The 25,146-nt window shown below is 38.8% G+C and overlaps 1 protein-coding gene across 4 annotated transcripts in view; it reads left to right on the top strand.

Annotated features, from left to right (window-relative positions):
* The window catches only part of ptpn11b (protein tyrosine phosphatase non-receptor type 11b), a 153,055-nt gene that overhangs the window by 26,937 nt on the left and 100,972 nt on the right, over positions 1-25,146 (top strand). The window contains exon 1 of one of the 4 annotated variants that reach the window (XM_063033443.1): positions 7,058-7,425. The exons of the other annotated variants lie outside the window; for them this stretch is intronic. Coding sequence (XP_062889513.1) covers positions 7,418-7,425 — 8 coding nt within the window. The 5' untranslated portion in view covers positions 7,058-7,417. Of the gene's footprint in view, positions 1-7,057; positions 7,426-25,146 lie in introns of those variants that run through there. 4 annotated transcript variants of the gene reach the window in all.

Below are 25,146 nucleotides of genomic sequence, written 5' to 3'. Positions count from 1 at the left end.
CCTCTTTCAATAACAGTCTCCATTGCTCTTTTCCTCTGTTCCTGTCTATTACAGCTTTTTCTTCATCACACTTGCAAAATAAAAGCCAGTGTAAAATCAGGGTTCCACTTGCAGGCAGAGGATATCTCTTCTACTCCTCATTTATGTTATATCTGAAAATTGTGGAACCTTCTCGTTTGCCATGTCTTCAGCTAAGTTGTAATCATCTTTACAATGACTCTCATCAGTTAATGAAGCATAATGGACTTCCACTTAAAGTGTTAAGCAGTACAAATTGCTACTCATGAAGTCCTCCGATGCTGTGTGCTAAGGTTGCCTGGGCAATAAAATCAGAAGAGCTATGTCTCTTCTTAAGTTGCTCATAATTCTGAGATTTTGTAAGGCATTGTTCAGACTGCCTGGAGTATTATGAGCAGTTTTGGGCTTCTTATCTACAAATGGATATGCTGCTGTTGGAGGGGGTCCAGGAAGTCAATGAATGAGGAGTGTTTGATAGCTCTGGGCCTGTACTCATTGAAGTCTAGAAGAATGAAGGGTTGTCTCATTGAAACCCGTTGAGTATTGTATTGAAAGGTCTAGAAAGAGTGGATGTGGAGATGTGTCCTATAGCAGAGGAGTCTAAGACCAGAGGGCTAAATGGCCTAATTCTGCTCCTATGTCTTATGGTCTTAGTTGTACTGTGCTGTCTGCTCTGGGTCAATCTTGGGTTGTTAAATCACACATTGTCACATTGTTATCTTCACACCTGGATTTGAATTCCATCTAACTTGTCTTCCTCTGACAGTTGGGTCCTTCAGTTGGGATAGCTTTTTAAAATCTTCATCAATGGAGAATCTTTAACTTTCAGCTAATACAGTGCCTTGGGAAAAGTATTCAGCACCCACGTCTAGTTTCACATTTTACTGTCTCATTTTCTAAATTTAAAATATATTGAAGTAGGATTTTTGAGCCAATCTACAAAGTATATGGCATCATGTCAAATCAAAAGAAAAATTTCAAACCCTGTCAACAATTTACTAAAAATTAAAAACCAAAATTGTGAGGCTGATAATATATTCTTCCCTTTTGCATTGCAATTGCTATGCTAACTTTCCTCAGGTGCAATATATTACCTTACCAGTTCACCCAATTTGTTGATGTAGAAAATTGGAGGATCACCTATTTTCAATGATTCATAAGAATAAATGCCCATTTTTCTGAAGGTCCAATGGTATGGTAGATTTTCAGTAGACCAAACCAAAATTCAAACAAAAGAGCATCAAGGCAAGTCAGGGAAATGATAATAGAGAAGCACAAATCTGGGAAAGGGTACAAGACCATCTGAAGATACCTCAGAGCGTAGTGCAGTCCATCATGAGAAAGTGGAGGAATATGAATCCACAGGCACACTGCCTAGGTCAGGCCTTCCTTCTAAACTTAGTTGGAGAATGGCACTTGTAAGATAGGCTACTGTGATGTCAACAGTCACTCTGAGTGAGCTGCAGAAGTCAGTGGCTGCAACACCATCCCTACAGTAAAGTATGGTGGAGGGAGCGTTATACTATGGAGATTCTTTTCAGTAGCATGGACTGGAAATCTGGTTAGGATTGATGGGAAGATGAATACAGTTAAAAACAGTGAGATCTTGAATAAAACCTGCTGGCCTCTGCCAGAAAGACTAAACTGGGGAGGAAGTTTGTCTTTAGCAGAACAACGACCCAAAACACACTGCCAGGGCAACCATGGAGTAGCTTCAAATGAAGAAAATTGATGTCCTTGAGTGGCCCAGTTAGAGTCCTGATGGTAACCCGATCGAATACCTCTGGAAAGACCTTATGATTGCTGTCTATCACTGCTCCCAAACTAACCTGGCACAGCTTGAGCAATTTTGCAAGGAGGAATGGGAAAATTTTGCTCTATCGGGTTGTGCAAAGCTAATAAGCGTCTTATCCAAAAAGACTGTTGGTTGTAATAGCTATGAGAGGTAAGCAAAAGTGGATTAATACTTTTGAACTGCTGACATCTCAGTTTTTGATTTTTTGAGTTTTTCGTGCTTTACAATTTTCCTTGTTTTTTGTGTCCTACTGCAAAAAAAAGCATGTGACTTACAAATAAACATTCTCAGTTAAATTGATCAAAATCCCTGTTTGTAATAATCATTTATGTGAACAAAAGATCGGAGGCTGAATACTTTTTCAAGGCACTGTAATTTGACAAATGAAAAAGATAAAATGAAATTATTATTCGCCATTCTGGCCTCCTGTCTCTACCCCTTACCTGCCCATCATCTCCCCCTGGTGCCCCTCCTCCTTCTCTTTCTCCCGTGGTTCACTCTCCTCTCCTTCTCCAACCCATCACCTTTCACATCTACTACCTCCCAGCTTCTTACTTTGCCCCCCTCCCCCATCCACTTGGCTTCACCTATCACCTTCTAGCTTGTCCTCCTTGTCTTCCCCCCACCTTATTCTGGTAGCTTCCCTTTTCCTTTCCTGTCCTGATGAAAGGTCTCTGTCTGAAATGTTAATTGTTTATTCCCCTCCATAGGTGGTTGAGGAACCTGCTGAGTTCTCCCGCATTTTGTGGGCTTTGCAAATGAATTTTGCATTGCTTTTCTACGGTTGTTTTATAAATGGATCCTGGCTCAATTCATCATCTTCAACTATGCATAAGGCAAAACTGATTTCAGAAAAATAGGCAGTAGCATGAGTAAAATTGATTTAAAAATTTCATGTTTGTCTCTGCAATTACTTGTGTTATAAAACAAGATTTAAGAGATAGAATCTTTTGCAGGCTTGATAAGTTTAGACAAAATATTTTTTAACATAAAACTATAAGTCATTTGTTTAATAGGATTGGATGAATTCTACTTTTGTTCTGAATCGCAGTATGATGCAGAAGAAATTATTCCTTGAACTGTACAAAATCCAGAACATAGACTATAGAATAGTACAGTAGAATAACAGGCTCTTCTGCCCACAATGTTGTGCTGAACCAATTAAATTAGTAATCTATATTGTCCTTTGTGTTATGGTTAATAGCACATGCACTTTGCCATTCAGTTCCAATGAAGACAACAGAGCATGCAACAAAGAACAGAAAGCATTTCTGGTCTTGAGCCTTCAAGTGATCAAAATATAAAATAAAGATTTTCATAGACAGGAAGCCAGGATAGAAATCATTCTATAGAGAGGGAAATACTGATTATATTGCATATTAAGGTAGAAGTGGAAATATATAATAAATCCTTTTTTTCCATAAGTAACATTAATTTAAAACATGGAACTTTGATGGCTTAGATGAGGAAATTAAAATCCGAGTATAGAGTCAAAGAAAAGTACAACACTGATACAGGCCCTTTGGCCTATCGACCTGCACTGGGACCACAGCCTTCGTATCCCTAGCTATCCAAACTTCTCTTAAACGTTGAAATTGAGCTTTCATGCAACACTTGCATTGCAGCTCACTCCACACTCTCAATACCCTCTGAATGAAGAAGTTTCCCTCAATATGAAACCTGAAATTTTAGAGACAGGGATTTACCCTGTAGTAAATGGGTGTAAGAATCCATCAATAAAAGCAGTAAGTGGGCAACTAGCATGATGCTATTACAGCTTGGGGCTTCAGAGTTTGATGTTCATTTCTGATGCCAACCGTTAGGAGGTTATACATTCCTCCCTGTGAGCACGCGGGTTTCCTCTGGATGCTCCAGTTTCTTCCTACAATCCAAAGACATACTGGTTATTAGGCTAATTGGTCATTGTAAATTGTCCTGTGATTAGGCTAAGGTTAAATCTGTGGGCACTGGGCAGTGCAACTTGTGGGACAGGAAGGGCCTGTTCCGCAATGTATCTCTAAATAAATAAAATATGGCCTTGAGTATCATTAAAATCACAGCTGCACTTCATTCAAGGAGTGATATTTTCAATATGTTTTCTGTTGCCAACAGTAGATAATTAGTAGATGATCTTGTTGATTTACTGAATGCCCTCAAGAACGGCTCCTAACGCACATTCAATCTGACAGAAAGGAAATATTGCCAGTAACATCTAGATTTTATACCACAGTTTGTGTGTACTCCAGTCAAGTTTTCTCTATTAATAGTGAAATTGTTGCTTCTCATTGCTAAAATGCTACTCTTAATACTAAAAGTACCAAATTTTTCTACAGTGTTCATTTATTGCTTCAAGGTAACAGTATAAGAAAGCCTCTTAAATAAGCCAATACATTGAAATCTGACTGCAGCAAGTTCAAAGTCAGGTTTTTATCAAAGTGCCATGTATGTCACCATATACTATCCTGAGATTCGTTTTCTTGCAAGCATTTACAGTAGATACAGAAATATCCTTATGAAAAGGAGATAGGGGAATTCATCCCCTTAACCCTCTTCAACAGTGAGATATGAAAACGGGCATAATGCTCTTCTCAGATTTCTCCTTTACCTTTTCCACCTATCACCTCCCAGCTTCTTACTTCATGCCACCTGACTTCACATCACTTTCCAGCTTGTCCTCCTTTCACTCCCCCGCCCACTTATTCTGACATCTTCCCCCTTCCTTTCCAGTCGTGATAAAGAGGCTTGACCTGAAACATCAGCTGCTTATTCACTTCCATGGATGCTGCCTGTCTTGCTGAGTTCCTCCAGCATTTTGCTCTGGATTTCAAGCATCTGCAGAATCACATGTGTTTATTAATTGCAAAAGAATTTTAAAAAAATTATGGCCATGTATGAATTGAAGCATAGAACCCTATGACAGGCAGAGTTATATAACAATGAAAATTTGCAATTACACTCATAACAGTCTATAACTCAACAACTGCTTCAGGTTTCCTACTCTTAGATTCCTTCATGCCTTCAATTTCAATTGCTGCTCATGTTCAGTCTTCCTTCAGCGACTTGGCCAAAGGAGATTTATTAGCTAAGTGCATATATATCATCATATACTACCCTGAGGTTCGTTCTCTTGCAGGCATCGGTATCAGATTCAGGTTTAATATTACTGGCATATGTTGTGAAATTTGTTGTTTTGTGACAGCAGAACGTTGCATTACATAATATAAAGCTATAAATTATAATAAATATATATGGAAAAAAGAGGGCAAAAAAAGAAAATAAATTGTGAGGTAGTGTACATGGGTTCATTGTCCATTCAAAAATCTGTTGGCTTTGAGAAAGAAGCATTCTTGGTAAATACAAAGAAACACAAAAAAAAGTGGAAAAACTGTACACAAAGGCGGACAAACTTAATGGGCAAAAGACAACAAATCAGACAAATATAAAACAAAAGCAAAATATTACTAATAAAATAAGTAATAACTATGTTTATAAAATCACATCACCTCAGCCAAGAACTTAATTTCAGCATCGGGCACTGAACCTTGTTTGTAATTAGAAAGTTAATTTTCTTAATCTTCATTTAGAATTTTTGTTAATTGAATATTTAAACACTGTGAATAGCATCATATTTTCCATTAATTTATAGATTAGTCATTTCATGATCAACCCTGAACAAATCTTTATTTAACTGTCCAAACATTTGTACTTCATTCCAAGCTTGAAAAATCAATGCCACATCGATCTCTGGGTATCAACTAACATTTATCACTAAGTGAGATTGTACAGTTTAAACAACTTCTGATTTTGCAACACTATACTCAAAGGACAGATTTAATACAAGAATTTGCTTTAAAACTTTCAACCTTTTCCCAATCCTTTGCACCAGAAGCAACAATCTAATGCAGACTCCTCTATTTACATTTCCTGAGTCCTAATGAAGGGTCTTGGTCCAAAACATTCACTATTTATTCATTTCCAAAGATGCTGCCTGAACTGCTGGGTTCCCCCAGCATTTTGTGTGTGTTGCTCTGAATTTCCAGCATCTGCAGTCTCTTGTGTTTATGTTGAAAAGTAATTGTCTGCAGTGGCGTGAAGTTATTTCTTATTATTCCTTAACATCAAGTAATTCAAAATGAAAATTCAAACAGCATTGAGTTGTAATTTTAGGAATGCTAATTATCATATTGATTCAAAGATTCAAAGTACATTTATCATCAAAGTATGTATACAGTATACAGCCCTGAGATTTGTCTTCCCACAGACAGCCACGAAACAAAGAAAAAGCATGAGAACTTGTTCAAAAATGATGCAGAATGCAATGGGTATTTCCAGAGAGTGAATGTAACCAATCTAAACCCTGCCAAATACAGATCTTGTCAAATAGATTATTTTTTATTGGAGTTAACTTCAGAGACTGATTGTCATTTGTTAAAATCCCTTAATTATTACTGTAGCTTTAAAATTGGTTCAATTTATCTATGCTGGCTAACAAATCCTGTCTAGGACTAGAGGGCGCAGCCTCGGAAGGGTGTTGCTTTAGAACAGAGATGAGGAGGAATTTCTTTAGCTAGAGGGTGCTGAATCTGTGGGATTCATTGCCACAGGCAGCTGTGGAAGCCATGTCATTGGATATTTTTAAAGTGGAGGTTGCTAGTTTCTTGATTTATCAGGGTGTCAAAGGTTACGGGAAGAAGGTAGGAGAATGAGGTTGAGAGGGATAATAAATCAGCCATGAACGAATAACGGAGCTAACACAATGGGTCAAATGACCTAATTCTGCTCCTATGTCATATGGTCTTATGGTCTGTTGAAACAAAAGGTACTCAAATTGTTGTAGTCCCAAATATTGTAATGGTCTGACCCTTTTTGGAAATGATGCTAACACTGTCATAGCAGTCGTTAGTTCTTGGCAGCTGAATCTGGGTATTAAACTTGGGAATAAATCTCTGTAAGGGATTTTTAGTGCTTGAGTATTTTAGTGCACTATACAACTATGCTTGAAAAGGAATAAGGAAATATTTTCATCCTCCCAGTGTATCTGTCTGTACATGTTCTATTCTGAAAGCTACAAGATTGCCAGTCAGCAAAGTAAAACTGGGTTATGCATTCGGTTGACACTTGAGTGCTTGTGTAACAATCCTTTGACATGAAACGCTGGGCAAGGATGTTATTCCTCAGTCAATTCCATAAATACTAAGCAGAATATGTGTACAAATACTTTTAACAAGTATATCTTCTAAGGCAACTAAAGTTGTTAAATGGCTTCCAACCTGAACCAACACTAAACCTGGTGGTATTTTACTTCCTAAAAATGTCTGCTGCTCTCCAAGATAGGGCTTTGATCTGATTTCCTTTTCCGCTGCACAATCTCATCGTAGCAGCTGCCGTCACTGCCTACTGTGGTACGCTCCGAATATAAAATGCAGTATCTCTGAACAAGAGTTGCAAACTGTTAGTTTAGAAAAAAATTCATGTAACTGCCTGCTGACACTCACCAAATATTAATTATTTTTACAAACTGTTCTGAATTTTTTAACTTCATTATATTTAAGTTGGATTAACCGCTGTTGGCTTCATATATAGGGCTGAAGAGCTTTGGACAGTATGGTGAGGTATGGAAGATATAGTCATTTGTTTCTTATTAAAAATATGCTATGTCTTTTGTGTGAAACACTAATTAAATGTCTGGTGGGTCTCTAGATCTTATTTGCTTCTATATATACATGATAGTAATCATGAATTTTTTTTCTCGCTAAATCAATATAATAGAATTCTTTTAAAATACTTTATCAACTTAGAATGTTGATATGGTGTGGCCTGCTATAACAATCTTCTAAAGTATTAAAAGCATTCTTCACCTGAGAAATACAAAAAACTTATGGTAATTTTATTTTTAAAAAAATACTTCCCTTTTTAATATTATTTTGTTTATGAGTTCAGCATTGATTGTAATACTATAATACTTCCGAATTTTAAATGATGAATTCAAGAGCTTTTTTTTTTGCACTGCTTATAACAAATTTCACGACATATGCCTGTGGTATTAAACCTGATTCTGAAATGAACTGTGAAGCACAAAAATTGCCTCATTTGAAAATTAACACGGTGGCTGTATAGTAGATATATACAGGCTACACCTCCTTAAATATCTGAAAATTGTTGATTAAAAGTGTACTGTACAAACCGGTTGCTGTGAGATTATTGAAATTTCTGAATGTTCAACCCATTTTCTTTGAAGAAATCTTCTTTTCAAAAATAATGTTCTGTTAAAATTCGAGGTACATGTTCTATTATTATGAAAAAAGAGGTGCAATTTAGAAGAATTGGGCAATTTTGGAAGTCAGTGGGATTTTATGGATGTTCGCATAACATGAATGCAGACATTGATTACTGCTACTATTCACCTGCACACATTTAGTTCCATTAACTTTGGAAGAGCCATGAATACGCAAGTGAGCACAGCCAATAGCTGATATTCTATAGTAAGCTTGTTCACCAAAACTTTCCCTCGTAATTTTTTTTAACTTTATTTCTGGTCAAATAAGTGTTTGGTTTTTTGTTCCATAAGAAAATGCAGCCATCTCGGAGTAAAATTGACCAAAGGTTCTGAATTTGGTTTGAATTTTGAGATGGATTGGTGTGCAATTTGACATTTCTGGAACATCCAAAGATTCTATTGCTGGTTCTGCTGCAGTACAATATTTATGTAAACTGTTAATAGTTAAATTGTCGATTTATTGGGAAACAGGCGTTAATTGTAGCAGTGTGCTAGATACACCAGACATTTTTATTTTCAACGATTAAAAGTCTGCAACCATACATTTCAAAAATGCCATTCAATTAAATTGCCTTTAAATTCTTTGTAGTGGACCATTTATGTCACTTAATTAATTTGACAATGAATTAGTTTACTGAACAGCTTAATGGTTACCTGCTATCAACTTAACACAAGTACTGAATACGTTGATGCGTGGATCCAAGTTCTTCAGTTATTGAATAGCAATAAATTTTAATCATGGTTGGTATGACAAAATTTTCAGTATCTAGCGTGAATAAAAATGTATTTTCATGTTTCATTTTTAAATAAGTTTTCATCTCAACTGATCCCTAATTGTTTGATCTTGTTACCATATAAACAAAGTGCAACAGGACAATGGGGTGCAGCAGCACCACCTCAGAATCAGTGGCACATTTCGTGAAATTTGTGTATTGCAGCAACAGTACATTGCATTACAATAAAAAGTATATATCAAAATAAAATTAAATAAGTAGTGCAAAAAGAGAGGAAATTACTGAGGTAGTGTTCATGGACTCATTGTCCATTCAGAAATCTGATGGCAGAGGGGAAGAAACTGTTCCTGAAATATTGAGTGTCATCAGGCTGCTGCACCACCTCCTTGTTGGTAGCAATGAGAACAAAACATTGTCCTGGGTAATAGGGGTCCTTAATGATGGAAGCCATCTTTTTGAGGCATCACCTTTTGAAGATGTCCTCGATGCTGGGGAGGCTAGTGCCCATGATGGAGATGGCTGAATTTGCAACTTTCTGCAGCTTTTTCTAATCCTGTGCAGTGGCTCCTCCATACCAAACAGTGATGCAACCAGTTAGAATGCTCTCCACGGTCTATCTGTAGAGATTTGCGAGTGTCTATGGTGACATACCAATTCTCCCCAAATACCTAGTGAAATTTAGGCGCTGTCATGTCTTCTTTGTAATTGCATTAATATGTTGGGCCCAGAATAGATCTTTAGAGATGTTGCCACCCAGGAACTTGAAACTGCTCACCCTTCTGATCCCTTGATGAGTTCCCTTCGACTTCCCCTTCCTGAAGTCCACAATCAATTCCTTGATCTTACTGACGACGAGTGCAAGAAATATGAGTGCAACTAAATGTTCATCCTCAGTCAGTAGCACTAGGTTTATTACATAATATACCAGCACTTTGTACTCTGCCTCTGAGATTCACCTGGTATAATATGATGTTACTACCATACGGTGATTTTATTGCTACCGATTACAGTTGACTTTCTAGACCTACTTGTTTTATAGTCTAAATCTTTAAAACTCACAGAATTCTAATGTTTGCTTTTACTTAACATCAGAATAAACTCAAAGTTCAAAGAAAAATTATTATCAAAGTACTGCTTTGTGATTCATTATCTTGCAGGCATTCACAGTGGAACTAAGAAACACAATGCAATCAATAAAAAATTACACACGAAATCTGACAAACAACCAATGTACAAAAGAAGACAAACTGTGCAATTAAAAAGCAAATAATAATGATGGTTAATAAATAGTAAATAATGCTGAGAGCATGAGTTATAAAATCCTTGAAAGCAAGTCCGTAGGTTGTGTAATCAGTTCAGTGTTGAGGTGAGTAAAGTTATCACGCTAGTTTAAGACCCTGATGATTGTAGGTACTAACTGTTCCTGAACCTGGTGGTGTGATGAGAGGAGTGAGAAAAGAGCATGGCCTGGATGGTTGGGGTCCTTGATGATAGACGCTGTTTGCTTGTGGCAGCTCTCCTCATAAATGTGCTCAGTGATGGGGTGGCTATTTCCTGGACTGATCTGTATCCATCACTTTTTGTAGATAAATTTATTTCTTTAGCAATACAGCACGGTAAAAAGCCCTTCTGGCCCGATTAGCCCATGTTGCCCAATTACACCCATGTGACTAATTAATCTATGTCTTTGGAATGTAGGAGGAAACTGGAGCACCCAGAGAAAACACACCAATCATGGGGAGAACATACAAACTCTTTACAAACAATAGTGGGAAATGAACCTGGGTCATTGGCACTGTAATAGTATTACGTTAACCACTACACTACTGTGCCACCTCAAATTATCCTTGCCTTGGTAAATGGTAAACGTAATCTTGCCTTGCCTACAGCTTTTTAGTGTTAGTGGAATTTAAAAATAAGTGCATGAATTTGGTCACACTACTTTATTAATTAGGCTTTGACAATGTTAACAGTGCTTTGCTTTCAGGAATTGAATTGAAAAGCTCAAAGGAAAATCCAGTAAAACACATTGACTGTCATTATGCTGGCTTTACAGAAGCGCAACTGAAAATAACGGCAGAGTTTGACAGCTACTATGACATTCGAGCAACAATTTGAGTATGCGGATCTATGAGTATGGCGATCTCAAGCCACTTTAATATCCGAGTACTGCCTCAAAAACAATAGGAGATACTCTCCACCTTCGTGATCTCAGTTGCATTCTACTGTAGCTTTCTGGCCCCATTTGTGAATTAAATCTAATCTCTATGATAATATAGGTGTAAACTTCTGGTTTTGCTTACAATGGTGTATAGGGAGAGCATATCTGGAAGTTGCAGTAATACAAGGGTTAACATAATATCCAGGCAAGGATAGAGTGCAGACAGCTCAGGCAAGAAAGATCTTTGAAGAGCTTAGCTTCCCTTTGCACAGCAGGAGTCTATGATGAGATAGCGATCCAAGCCACACACACCAACTAAAGGGCAATTGCTTTACTAAGTGCAAAATATCATTGTCAGTTTGTAGATTCTATTGACATTTAACACCTGTATTGTGAATAGTGGTTGTTTTTGCAAGTAAGGAATTCAAACATAAATAGTTAGCCAAATAGTTGCTATCTATAACTGCTGGTCAATTCCATATAAAAATAGCATATCTTTGTTCAAAAGTCACAGCAGTGTGATGACAGGGGCCACACTGATCTCCTTGTGCACAAATAAAATATGTTTAAGGAGTAAGTGTGCATGTGCCATCAGTCCAGTTATCAGTGCGACACATGCAATGCAGTATTGTGTACCACAATCCAATAACTTCTATGTATTCAAAGTTCAAAAAGTTTGAAGTAAAGTTATTATCAAAGTACATATACGTCATCATGTACAACCCTGAGATTCATTTTCTTGAGGCATTCATAATGTACAAGAAACAATAGAATCAATGAAAGACTACCCACAGTTCTGGTCACCTAACTATAGGAAGGATATCAGTAAGATTGAAAGAGTACAGAGAAGATTTACTGGGATGTTGCTGGGTCTTCAGGAGTTGAATTACAGGGAAAGATTGAACAGGTTAGGACTTTATTCCTTGGAGCGTAGAAGAATGAGGGGGGATTTGATAGAGGTTTACAAAATTATGAGGGGTATAGACAGAGTAAATGCGACTAGGCTCTTTCCACTTAGATTAGGAGAGATAAATACGAGAGGGCATGGCTTTAGGGTGAAAGGGGAGAGGTTTAGGGGGAACTTCTTCACTCAGAGTGGTGGGAGTGTGGAATGAGCTGCCATCTGATGTGGTAAATGCGGGCTCACTCTTAAGTTTTAAGAATAAATTGGATACGTACATGGATGGGAGAGGTCTGGAGTGTTATGGACTGGGTGCAAGTCAATGGAACTAGTGGAATAAAGTTTTGGCACAGACTAAAGGGCCGAATGGCCTGTTTTCTGTGCTGTAGTGTTCTATGGTTCTAATAGGATGGACAACAACCAATGTGCAAAAGACAATAAAATGTGCAAATACAAAATGAGAAGCAAAACAAAATAATAATAAATAAATATGAACTAAATACTAAGAGATAAATATAAAAATGCGTTTTAGAGTCTTTGTAGTGTTGCAATTAATGGACGAAAAACTTATGAAGTAGCAAATGTTCTCATGCTCTGCCTGGCAAATGTGAGATACACTGTGATAAAATATCAAAGTGCATGGGGTTGATATACCAAGAGTGTTTTAAATCCATTCTGAATTTGGTTGTGCAACAATATCTTACAATAAAGTTACCCCCATGTTAGCTTATTTATTTTAAATACCATTAACATATTTTTCTTCACAGTACCCATCAGCATCCACATAAAGTTTTGCAATTTGCTGATAGATATTGTAGTAATCTCAATGGCTCTTGTATATGTTCTTCCCGTGACCACGTGGATCTCCTTTGGGAGCTCCAGTTTCCTCCCACATTCTAAAGATCTACAGGCTCGTAGGGTAATTGCTATTGTAAATTGTGTCATGATTAGGCTAGGGTTAACTAGGTGAGTTGCTGGGCAGTCCGGCTCATTGGGCCAGAATAGCATGTTCCGTGCTGTATCTCTAAATAAATAGAATAGAATTATCATAATAGATCTAAATTTTAATAGAGTTCAATTAACTATGTAACTGATTATGTAAGACTTTAATATCCTCTGGTGAACTTATGGGAGATACATTGGACTCGAAATGTACCCATATAAATGAGAAGAGCAAAATGTCATTTGAATTGTGTATGAAACATCAGAATGGGGAAGAAATGTGATTTCAGTGACTTTGACTGTGGAATGATTGTTGATGCCAGATGGGGTGATTTGAGTATCTCAAAAACTGCTGATCTCCTGGGAGTTTATAGAGAATGGTATGAAAAACAAAGAAACATCCAGTGAACGACAGTTCTGTGGGTGAAAACGCCTTGTAAATGAGAGAGGTCAGAGGAGAATGGTCAGACTGATTCAAGCTGACAGGAATATAAGAGTAATTCAAATAACCGCATGTTATAACAGTGGTGTGCAGAAGAGCATGTCTGAATGTTCAACATGTCTAAACCTGAAGTGGATAGGCTACAGCAGCTGAAGACCACAAGCATACAATCAGTGGCCACTTTATTAGATACACTGAGTATATTTCACAGACATTACTGTGACATTATGTTTGTTATCTCCCAGTTGTCTTGATGTCTCCCATTTCTCCTCTTTATACTATCTCTCTGGGATTTCTTCCAAAAGCACTGGGTTGGTCTTTGCATATGCACTGAGAACACCTGGTTTTAACTCACTTCAAGTTCAAGTTTATTGTCATCTGACCTGCTGCGGAGGCTAAGTCCAAGGGTATATTTAAAGCGGAAGTTGGTAGTTTCCTGAATGGTCAGGACATCAAAGGATCTGGCGAGAAGGCAGGTGTATGTGGTTGAGTGGGATCCAGGATCAGCCATCGTGGAAAGGCGGAGTGTACTCAATGGCCTGAATCGTCTAATTCTGCTCCTATGTCTTATGGTCTTATATGTACAGCCAATTGAAGCAACGTTCCTTCAGACCACAGTGCACCCACAATACATATAGCTCACACAGCACATAAAACAAAAAGTTACCACAAATAAGTTAATAGCATATAATTCAAAATGCACATAGTGTGCAGCACAGATGAACAATAAACAGCTTGCTGTCCTAGTGACGAGACTCAGTGGTGTCATGATATTCATTATTCTCACAGCCTGAGGGAAGACCTGCTGCTCACTTGCTTCCACTTGCTGTTGTTGCTAAATTGTCAGAATTCTGGTTGGACAGTCGGTCTGGATAAGCAGAATCTTTTTCCAAGTAAATATCGGAGAAAAGCAAAGCTTATTGCGTGTGTTCCCTGGTAGAAACTCTGATCCCTGAATATCAGTAGTCATTCCCAACCTGGGCTCCACGAAGCCCTTGGTTAATGGTAGGGGTCCATAGCATAAAAAGTTGGGGAACCCCTGCTCTATTTAGTGACTGCCTGATGATGAACCATGTGTTTCTGCAACCTTGGTGAAGTCACTCCTGAGCTGAGCTATTGACATGTATCAACCTATCTATTCCGCTGCGGTAAATCATCCTTACTCCACCCAACATGGCTGAAGTACTCCTCTAAACACTTATCTATTCCTATATTTATTACCTTAACCTGACTACTCTCACGTCCCCTTGTCTAAGAAGAAATGTTTTGGTATTGGAGAGGGTCCTGAGGAGGTTCACAAGAATGATACCAGGAATGAAAGTGTTAATGTATGAGGAGTATGTGATGGCTGTGGGCTTGTATTGATCACTGGGGTTTAGAAGAATGTGGGTGGATCTCATTGATACCGATCAAATTAGACAGAGTGGATGTGGAGAGCATGTTTCCTGCGGCGGGGGAGTCTACGAGCAGAGGATCAGCCTCAGAATACAGAGACATCCATTTAGAACAGAGATGAGGAGGAATTTCTTTAGCCAGAGGGTGGTGAATCTGTGGAATTCATTGCCACAGACCGCTGTGGAGGCCATGTTATTCAGTATACAGTGCCTATAAAAAATATTCATCCCTACCCTGGAAGTTTTCATCTTTTATTTTTTTACAACATTGAATCACAGTGGATTTAATTTGTCTTTTTTTAAAACACTGATCAACAGAAAAGGACTCTTCCATGTCAAAGTGAAAATAGATCTCTACAGAGTGATCTAAAATAATTATAAATATAAAACACAACATAATTGATTGTGTAAGTATTCAGTAAGACCATAAGACATAGGAGCAGAATTAGGCCGTCTGGCTTAGTGAGTCTGATCCGCCATTCAATCATGGCTGATCTTTTTTTTAAAATCTCCTCCTCAACCCCAGTTCCCGGCCCTCTCCCCGTAACCTTTGATGCCACGTCCAATCAAGAACCTATCAATCTTTGCCTTAAATACACCAAAGACCTGGTACCCACAGCTGCATGAGGCAACAAATTCCAGAAATTCACCACCCTTTGGCTGAAGAAATTTCTCCGCATCTCTGTTTTGAAAGGGCGCCTCTCTATCCTGACGCTGAGCCCTCTTGTCGTAGACTCTCCCACCATGAGAAGCATCCTTTTCACATCTACTTTGTCTAGGCCTTTCAACATTCGAAAGGTTTCAATGACATCCCCCCTCATCCTTCTGAATTCCAGCGAGTACAGACCCAGAGCCATCAAACATTCCTTGTAGGTTAACCCTTTCATTCATGGAATCATCCTTGTGAACCTCCTCTGGATTCGCTCCAATGCCAGCACCTCTTCTAAGATGAGGGGTGAAAAACTGTTCACAATACTCAAGGTGAGGCCTCACCAGTGCCTTATAAAGACCTCAGCCTCACGTCCTTGCTCTTGTATTCTAGACCTCTTGAAATGAATGCCAACATGGCATTTGGCTTCCTCACTGCCAACTCAATCTGCAAGTTATCTTTCAGGGTGTGCTGCACAAGGACTCCCAAGTCCCTCTCCCAACTCTCCTCAACACTACCTGCCCCTCCACCAATCTTGGTATCATCTGCAAACTTGACAACAAAGCCATCTGTTCCATCATCTAAATCATTTATATACAGCATAAAAAGAAGTGGTCCCAACACCAACCCCTGCAGAACACCACTAATCACTGGCAGCCCACCAGAAAAGGATCCTTTGATTCCCACTTGCTGTCTCCTACCAATCAGCTAATGCTGTAACCTATTCATCCCCTTTAATATGACATAACAGATCATCACTGGTGCAGCCAATTGTTTGTAGAAGTCACATAATTAGTTAAATGGAGATCACCGTGCGCAGTGAAGGTGTTTCAATTGACTGCAGTAAAAATACACCTGTATCTGGAAGGTCCAACTGCTGGTGAGTCAATATCCTGGCAAAAACTACACCATAAAGACAAAAGAACACTCCAAGCAACTCCGCGAAAAGCTATTGAAAAGCGGAAGTTAGGAGATGGATATGGGAAAATTTCCAAGTCACTTAATATCGCTTGGAGTACAGTGAAGTCAATCATCGAGAAATGGAAAGTATATGGCACAGTTGTAAATCTGTCCAGAGCAGGCTGTCTTCAAAAACTGAGTGATGGTGTAAGAAGGAGACTAGTGAGGGAGGCCGCCAAGAGACCTATGACAACTCTGGAGGAGTTACAAGCTTCAGTAAGATGAAAGAGACTGTGCATTCACCAACTGTTGCCCGGGTACTTCACCAGCTTTATGGGAGAGTGGCAAAGAAATTACCACTGTTGGAAAAAAACTCACATGAAATCTCAGCTAGAGTTTGCTAGAATGTAGATGGGAGATTCTGAAGTCCGGTTGAAGAAGGTTCAATGGTCTGATGAAACCAAAATTGAGCTTTTTGTTTATCAGGCTAAACACTAAAACATCACACATTATCGAAAACACACCATCCCCACCGTGAAGCATGGAAAACCTGATGTAGTCTGCAAGAGAACTGCGACTTAAGTGAAGATTTGTTTTCCAGCAAGACATTGACCCCAAGCATAAAGCCAAAGCTACACGGGAATGGCTTAAAAACAATTAAGTTAATGTCCTGGAGTGACCAAGTTAGAGTCTAGACTTAATCCAATTGAGAATTTGTGGCTGGACATGAAAAGGGCTGTTCACTCACAATCCCCATGCAATTGGACAGAGCTTAAGCAGTTTTGTAAAGAAGAATGGGGGAAAATTGCAGCCTCCAGATGTGCAAAGCTGAAAGACACCTATCCACACAGACTCAAGGCTATAATTGCTGCCGAAGGTGTATCTACTAAATACTGACTTGAAGGGGTGAATACATATGCAATCAATTATTTATGTGTGATAATTGTAATAAATTTAGGTAACTTTGTAGAGATTTACTTCACTTTGACACAAAGTCAAAAAAGTCAATTTAAATCCACTGTGATTCAATGTAACTTCCAAGAGGGTGAATACATTTTATAGACACTGCATTTAAAGTGGATGTTGATAGATTCTTGATTAGTTAAGGCATCAAAGTTTATAGGAAGGAGGTAGGAGAAGATGGTTGAGAAGGATAATAAATCAGCCATGATGGAATGGCAGAATAGACCCAATGGGCTGAATGGCCTTATTCTGCTCCCGAGATTTCCCATTTTCCACAAATTTGAGGTCATGTGAAAAGTTAATGTGCTTCTATGCTGGCTTGCATTTTCCCATTCACCCGCTGGTGTTCGTGAATGTATATTGATTCTTAGTTAAGTCACATTCTTACTGCGTCATCCCTAACTATCCCTGTAAATTCTTCCATCTCTACCACTGTCTGTGATATCTGCATGCCTTTTACTGTCCCTGATTGTAATCACCTAACCATTAGCATATGTTTTAGCTGAAAAACTCTCGCGGTCACTCTCTAACAATCCTCTTCTAACATTTCTTTGACATTTTCTTCTGACTGAACTTGTCCTGTTATGTGTGCCTAGTCTTGTATCATTATACTCCCTTAAAGCACTTGAACAGCATCATAAAATTTCAAACTGTTTGTTGTAATGATAATCTGTAAATTTATATTTGCAAATGAGAGATTATATTAAATGTTGTGAGTTTTAAATATGTTTTAAATATATTTCAAAAGTTGTTGGAATTTACCAATGTACAATCCTGTGGTGATACTTAGCATTTGTCATGAAATTTAGAAATTAGTTGAATTTGTATAGGTTCCACGGTGAGTGTGCATTCCTTCACAATGTTCCTTCAATTATGAAACCTGCTTCATATGAACTGACTATGTTGGTGCTTTCCCTTCCACTGACCAAGTTGTGGTGGAAATGAGTGTAAGTACTGTGTCCAATTTACAGAAAGAATATGAAATATTTAAGTATGCTACTTCTGGGAAAATAATCAGTTCTGCTTTGAAGCTGATCACGGTAAAATATCAGAATCAGGTTTAATATCACTGGCATATGTTGTGAAATTTGTGTGCGGCAGCAGTACATTACAATACATAATAAAAACTAAATTACAGTGAGAGAGAGAGAGAGAGAGTGTGTGTGTGTGTGTGTGTGTATAATTAAATAAGTAGAGCAAAAAGAGAAATAAAAGTAGTGAGATATTCATGATTTCAATGTCCATTCAGAACTTGGATGGCAGAGGGGAAGAAGCTGTTCCTGAATCACTGAGTGTCTGTCTTCAGGATCCTGTATCTCCTTCCTGATGGTAGCAATGAGAAGAGAGCATGTCCTGGGTGATGGGGGTCCTTAATGATGGAGGCATCACTCCTTGAAGATGTCCTTTATGCTGGGAAGGCTAGTGCCCATGATGGAGCTGACTGAGTTTACTCTCTGTAACTTATTTTGATCCTGTGCAGTGGACACACACCCACCTGCCCCATACCAGACAGTGATGCAGCTTGTTAGAATGCTCTCCACGGTACCGCTGTAGAAATTTGCAAGTCTCTTTGATGACATATCAAATCTCTTCAGACTCCTAATGAAATATAGCCACTGTCGAGCCTTCTTTGTAACTGTATCAATATCAGAGGAGTGGAGAATTAGATGCACAATAGCCAGTTATTGCTTGAAAATTCAAAAGGAATAAATTGAAGATAAATAATTTTAAAACTAAATAATTGCTGGTTCAAAATAACTACATTCCAGTATGCTGCCAACTGTGCAAACTTTGCATGATAATTTATTTGGCAATCCTTTCTCTTCTCAAGCATTATGACTGTCCAGCTAATATCACTGCTAATATTAAGGAGCTTCTATTTTAAATTCCTGAGATCCTGAGAGCAATGCTGTCTGGATCTTAGCTCCCTGTAGGGTCAAGAGGGATGTTCCAGACAAAAAGTGATGCAACTAAGACCTCAGCAGTGGGGCTGGTGGAAGATGACAGTTCGCAACGACAGGCAAGGCAGAGGGAACCTGTAGCAGTGAAGGGTCCCCGGTCAGCTTGCATCCCATGTCACCCCTGACCCTAATCTGTCAAGGATCGAGTTGTGGCTGTAAATATTAAACAAAGTCACACACAGGCGATCTCCATTAAGGAAACAACCCCTTGGGGGAACATCATACAGAGCTAGAGTGACCACAGTATTACTGTTATTTAGCTCCTGGTAGGGTCACCCATGGCAATAAGATCAAGGGGGAACTTCCAAATTAAAAAAAGATCCAACCAAGATCTCAACGGTGGAGCTGGTGGAAGATGACACATCATAATGACAATGAAGGTGGAGGAAGGCTGCAACAGTGAAGGGTCCCCAGTTGTCTTATCCCCTTGGGAAAACATCATGCTCATCTTGAGTGATCACATTTCTATTATTATACTGTGGTCATGTAGAAATGAAAATAGCAATGATTTATTACACTATCATTATGCTCTTATGACAAAGATAAACCTACTGTTTGCTGAAAAGGAAGTGTGGTGTCAATGATGGATAAGAACATATTACTATCTCATACTGTATATCCAAAATGTAATGGTAACTTAGATAATTTTTGCTAAACTCCTCTGCATAATCTGACAAAGGAGAGTATGACAAGACTCTGTTTAGTATAAGGCCCAAGTGCTTATTTTATGACATTTGCTAAGTAACTGGTTGCAAGATTTAATCCTAATTCCACAAAGCTTCCATGTATTTGGCAAGTTTAAATGAACCTTTTCCTCCTTTGAAACAGCTACTTTTTAATAGTTGAACATCAATGCCAGTGAAAGCAAACAACTGTAGATGCCAGAAACCTGAAATAAACAGAAATACTGCTGAAAGATTCTGAGCTGAAATGTTAATACTCTCCTCCCCCCTCGCCTCTCCCTCCCCTCCCCCCTCTCCTCCCCCTCCCTCGAGGCTCTCTGTTGGTTGAGGTTGGCCATGGATATTGTATCCTAGTTGTCCACATGATACACAAGCTATGGGTCTGCCGTATGGCAACCTTGCTTAAAACTGGTACAGATTAAATATCCTTCAGTATAGCGGAATTTCCAGCCATTTTAATTTAAATCTTCATTGCGTTTTTGAATGGAACATCGATCATCATTTTTATTTAAAACAGGCAAATGCAGAAGAAAGTTGTGCCATCTCTGACATAACCTGTTTCTGAAATATCGAAATAAAATTATTTTTTGTTTTATTTAGAGATACAGCATGGTAACAGGCCCTTCAGGCCCAACAAACCCTTGCTGCCCAATTACATCCATATGACCAAAATAACCTCCTAGCCCATACATCTTTGGAATGTGGGAGGAATCCAAAGCACCGGAGGAAACCCATGTGGTCATGGGTAGAACATACAAACTCCTTCTAGACAGCAGCAGGAAATGAACCCAGATCACTGGTGCTGTAAATCATTAGTCTAACCACTGGGCTACTATGCCGTCCCAAATGTAAATCTTGATTCCATTTGTATGCAATGCTGGAAATTTAGGCAGATGGCAAAATAGATTATATGTTCTATGCTTGTTTATTTTTTCCGAATTGTTACAGGTTTGTGCAATTATTTGGTCCTTTTTATAGTTCTGTAAAGTTGCTTAAATTTGCAAACTGTGATGTGCAAGGTAATAAAGGACTTTATCTTGTCTTGAAGACCTAGTTTCTAAAGCAATCTTTCCTAGACATGGATGACTTCATATGCATTCCCTTCGGAATGCATTAGTTCAAAGATCAGGACAAGCTGGAATTGAAATTGGTTTATTATTGTCACATGCACTGAGATACAGTGAAAAGCTTGTCTGGAAAGCTGTTCATACAGATCAGTTCACTACACCGCATTAATGTAGAACAAGTTAAAACAATAACAGAATGTAGAATGGAGTGTAACAGCTACAGACAAAGTGCACCGCAGTTAGACTAGAAGGTGCATGGACATAACAAGAAAGAAGGAAAGTGAAGAATTAATCTGTCAAAATATCAGCATGGTATAGTGTATCAGATAAATATGTATTCAGTGCTGATGAACGATCTCGGCCTGAAACATCGACTATTTATTCATTTCCAGTGATGTTGCCTGACCTGCTGAGTTCCTCCAGCTTTTTGTGTGTATTGCTCTGGATTTCCAGCATCTGCAGAATCTCTTGTGTTTGTGATAGTGTGTCAGATGTTAGCACATCTGATGTGTTAAGACTTCATTTAAGACTTCACTCACTGAAGTCTTCCAACTGCTGTGGCTACAATTGAAATGTCAAAGCTGCAAGATGACCTGTCTTATATACTGACCAACACCTTTGTCAGGAACCTTGATGTACCAGGATATTTCTGTGCTGACAATGGTGATATTTACATTATCTGAAAATTTCCACAATTGCAGAAGGGTAGTTATTAATGTTCTGTGTCAGAGTCCATTTTTGATTTGTGATCATAAACTCACAAACCTTTACCGGCAAATATCAGCCCTACTTTCTAAATTGTGGCAAATTAGTTTAGCTCCAGGCCTGTTCATATGTAAGCTTTGTTTTCTTAGCCTATCATCCCTACTGAGACATAGACTGCTGACAGCATCTCTCCAGACTCCTCTACCCTGGCCCAGTCTTTCAAATTGTCTCCAGATGTAGCCCATTTTCTGGTGTCCTTCCATTTCTAGGGATAAAGTCTTTGACGCTTCTGGTGGTGTTTCTGTTGATCTGGGTTTTCACTGGATGAGGTTGCTAGCCCCTTGCCCAACTCTCACAGCTGGGTTTGGGACCGTCTGTGGCGGAGTTTAAGTAAGCTTGTCATTAAATTCTATCAATCCAATTGTAATTATTTTCCAACGTAAACTGAGGAGTAAGCACAGCCTGGGAACAAGATCTTAACATGCATTTGGTGCAGCTTCTAAAGTTGTAGTAATGTTATCACATTCAAATTTTCCTTGCTCGACATAAAAACTAAAAACTGGAAATATCTGATAGTTCAGGGTTATATGATGGAAATCTGACTATTTGTCAGAGGCACTTGCAATTTATTGCTGAATTTAGTTTCTGGTGAATGGAACAAAGGATGAGTTTTAGATGGAAAATATGGTTAGCCACAAAGAACTGTAAAAATGATGGTGAAGATATGTTGGTTGATTTCTGTTGTGCCTTGTAGCTGATATGAAGAAATATAGTTGTTTTGAGCATTTATAGACACATATCATTGATACTTGATATCTTTAAAACATACAACTAACTTACTTACAATTATTAAGTATATTTTTGAAAAAAAAGCATGTAGTAATGCACCACAATTCTTCTTGAAAAGCACGATTAAGGCTTCATATATTTGACTTGTAAATTTTGTATATTACTTAACCTTCTGATTTTAGAAAATGATTTTTGGAAATTATGAATTGCCATCAGATAAGTAAATGCCAACTGGTAATGTCAAAACTAATTCATAGTTGTGGTTATTGAACTAAGCCAGTTCCTATTTTTCTCTTATTAATGGCTTTGCTACAACTTTTGTAAGTGATATTTAAAGTGAGGACTGTACTCTGAAAACATGAGTTCAGTTTGTATTTTCCCTCATGAATGTGTTGGTTTCCTTTGGGTGCTTCGGTTTCCACACATAGTCCAAATATGTACTGGTTCGGAAGTTAATTCGTCATTAGGCTAGGGTGAAAATTGGTGGGTTGCCGGGCAGCGTGGCTTGTTGGATTGGAACAGCTTGTTTCATGCGGTATATCTAAATAAAATAAAAAATGTGGAAATGTCTGTCTAATTGTTGATAAATGGTGTGGTTGTTCAGAGCAATGAATAGTTTTGATAATGTGCCAGTATTCTGGTAATTATTTTTGCAGTATGCAAATATGTTAAGTACAGGAAATGTTGATATAATGAGCAGGCCAGTCAGTATCTATGGGGAGAGAAAATAAGATGGAGAGAGCACTGACTAAAGCAAAGGTAATAGTGAATTTAATGTTGAATTTTTGCGCTCAAGGATTAGCTACACCACTAAACTAAGCAGATCTAGTGCAGAAACTATTGCAAATATTCAGTGAGGTAGGCAGCATTCACTTCATTCAATTTCACTTGCCACATCATTGAGATGTTCCCGCAACCAATGGACTCACTTTCAAGGACTCTTCATCTCGTATTCTCAATAATTATTGCTTATTTATTTATTATTTTTATTTATTTTTGTATTTGCTCAGTTTGTTGTTTTCTGCACTCTGGTTGAACGCCCAAGTTGGGCAGTCTTCCATTTTATGATTATTATTCTATAAATTTATTGATTATGTCCACAAGAAAATTAATCTCAGGGTTGTATATGGTGACATATATATACTTAGATAATAAATTTATTTTGAAGTTTGAACTTTTATCACAAGAGATTCTGCAGATGCTGGGAATCCAGACTAACACATGCAAAATGTTGTCGGAACTCAGCAGGTCAGTCAGCATCTATGGAGAAGAATAAACAGTCAACTCTTCAGGCTGAGACCCTTCGTCAGGCCCCCGAAACATTGACTCTTTATTCCTTCCCATAGATGCTGCATGACCTGCTGAGTTCCTCGGGTATTTTGTGCATGTTGCTAGAAATACTGTTAATGTTGCAAACCAGCTTCAATGCCACCAAGCTGCAATTTGGAAAATTGTCCAGGGATATCCTATCTAGGAAATGTAGGGCAAATGCAATCAATGTAATTACCACTAATCATTCTCTCAATCATCAGTAAAGCAATGGACAGTATTTTCAACAGTACATATTATAGAGAGGGAGTCTAACCACAAGAGATTCTGCAGATGCTGGAAATCCAGAGCAGCACACTCAAAATGTTGGAGGAACTCAGCAGGTCAGACAGCATCTGTGGAGGGGAAGAAACATGTTTCAGGCGGAGACCCTTCATCAGGACTGATAAGGAAGGAGGAACAAGCCAAAATAATAAAGTAGGAGGTGGAGGGAAAGGAGTACACAGTGACAGGTGAGACCAGGTGAGGGGGAAGGTAGGTGGGTGGGGAGGGTTTGAAGTGAGATGCTGGGCGACGACAGGTGGAACAGGTGAAGAGATAAAGAAGAAGGAATCTGATAGGAGATCACAAACATACGGGATTTTACAAATGCTGGAAATCAAGAGTAACACGCACAAAATGATGGAGGAACTCAGGTCAGACAGCATCTATAAAGCGGAATAGTGTCAACATTTTCAGCTGAGACCCTTCATCAGGACTCATCTGTGACAAGAATACACATAGATTAAGATGTAGCTGGCCTGGGCTGGCACCAGTGGAATCAGCAGTTGGTCTGCCACCTGTCTTCAGGAGAGAGAGAGATAAGGAAAACAATGGAGCAGCATTTAGAGATGTTAATGAAGGGATGGGAGAGAGAGTAACAGAAGGAGAGAGCTGTCTGGAGCGGCTCCCCCTTTGAACCCTGAACTGTTTGAAGTGATGGACAGGCGATACCCCAGCAGCGGGATAAAAAGGGACAGGTTCGCTAAGGCAGGACACACACGACACCCGAGGTAACAAGACCCTGGAAGCGGTGCGTCTCTCAGAAGTCGATGGGAAGTACTGGGCCATAGACGCACAGGGTGGAAAGGCACGATCGGCGGGAACCTGGTGTTGTCCACCCTTGCCTGGGTGCCAGGTTCACCGCAGGGAAACGATCGTATCTGGAAACGGAGGGGTCACAGTCGGTGACCTCAGATGACATCACAAAGGACTCGCCCGAAAGCTGACTGCGAAGGTCTGTGTGGAAGCCTTGAATATTCATTCGTTTTGCTCTCTCTCTCCTCCCCCCCACTGTCCATCGCCATGGCAGCGACTACTGCGAACTGAACTGAACTAAATTGAACTGAACTTTGCGTCACTTTGAAACTGGTCATTTACCCCTGGACAACGATAGAGCTTGATTGATCCTGTTATCTTAATTCTGTGTACATGTATGTTTATCATTGCTGAACTGT

This window comes from Mobula hypostoma, chromosome 25 (assembly GCF_963921235.1).
Source record: "Mobula hypostoma chromosome 25, sMobHyp1.1, whole genome shotgun sequence".
NCBI classification, from domain to species: domain Eukaryota; kingdom Metazoa; phylum Chordata; class Chondrichthyes; order Myliobatiformes; family Myliobatidae; genus Mobula; species Mobula hypostoma.
The sequence above is the reverse complement of the archived record's forward strand: the minus strand, read 5'-3'. Positions and strand labels throughout refer to the sequence as shown.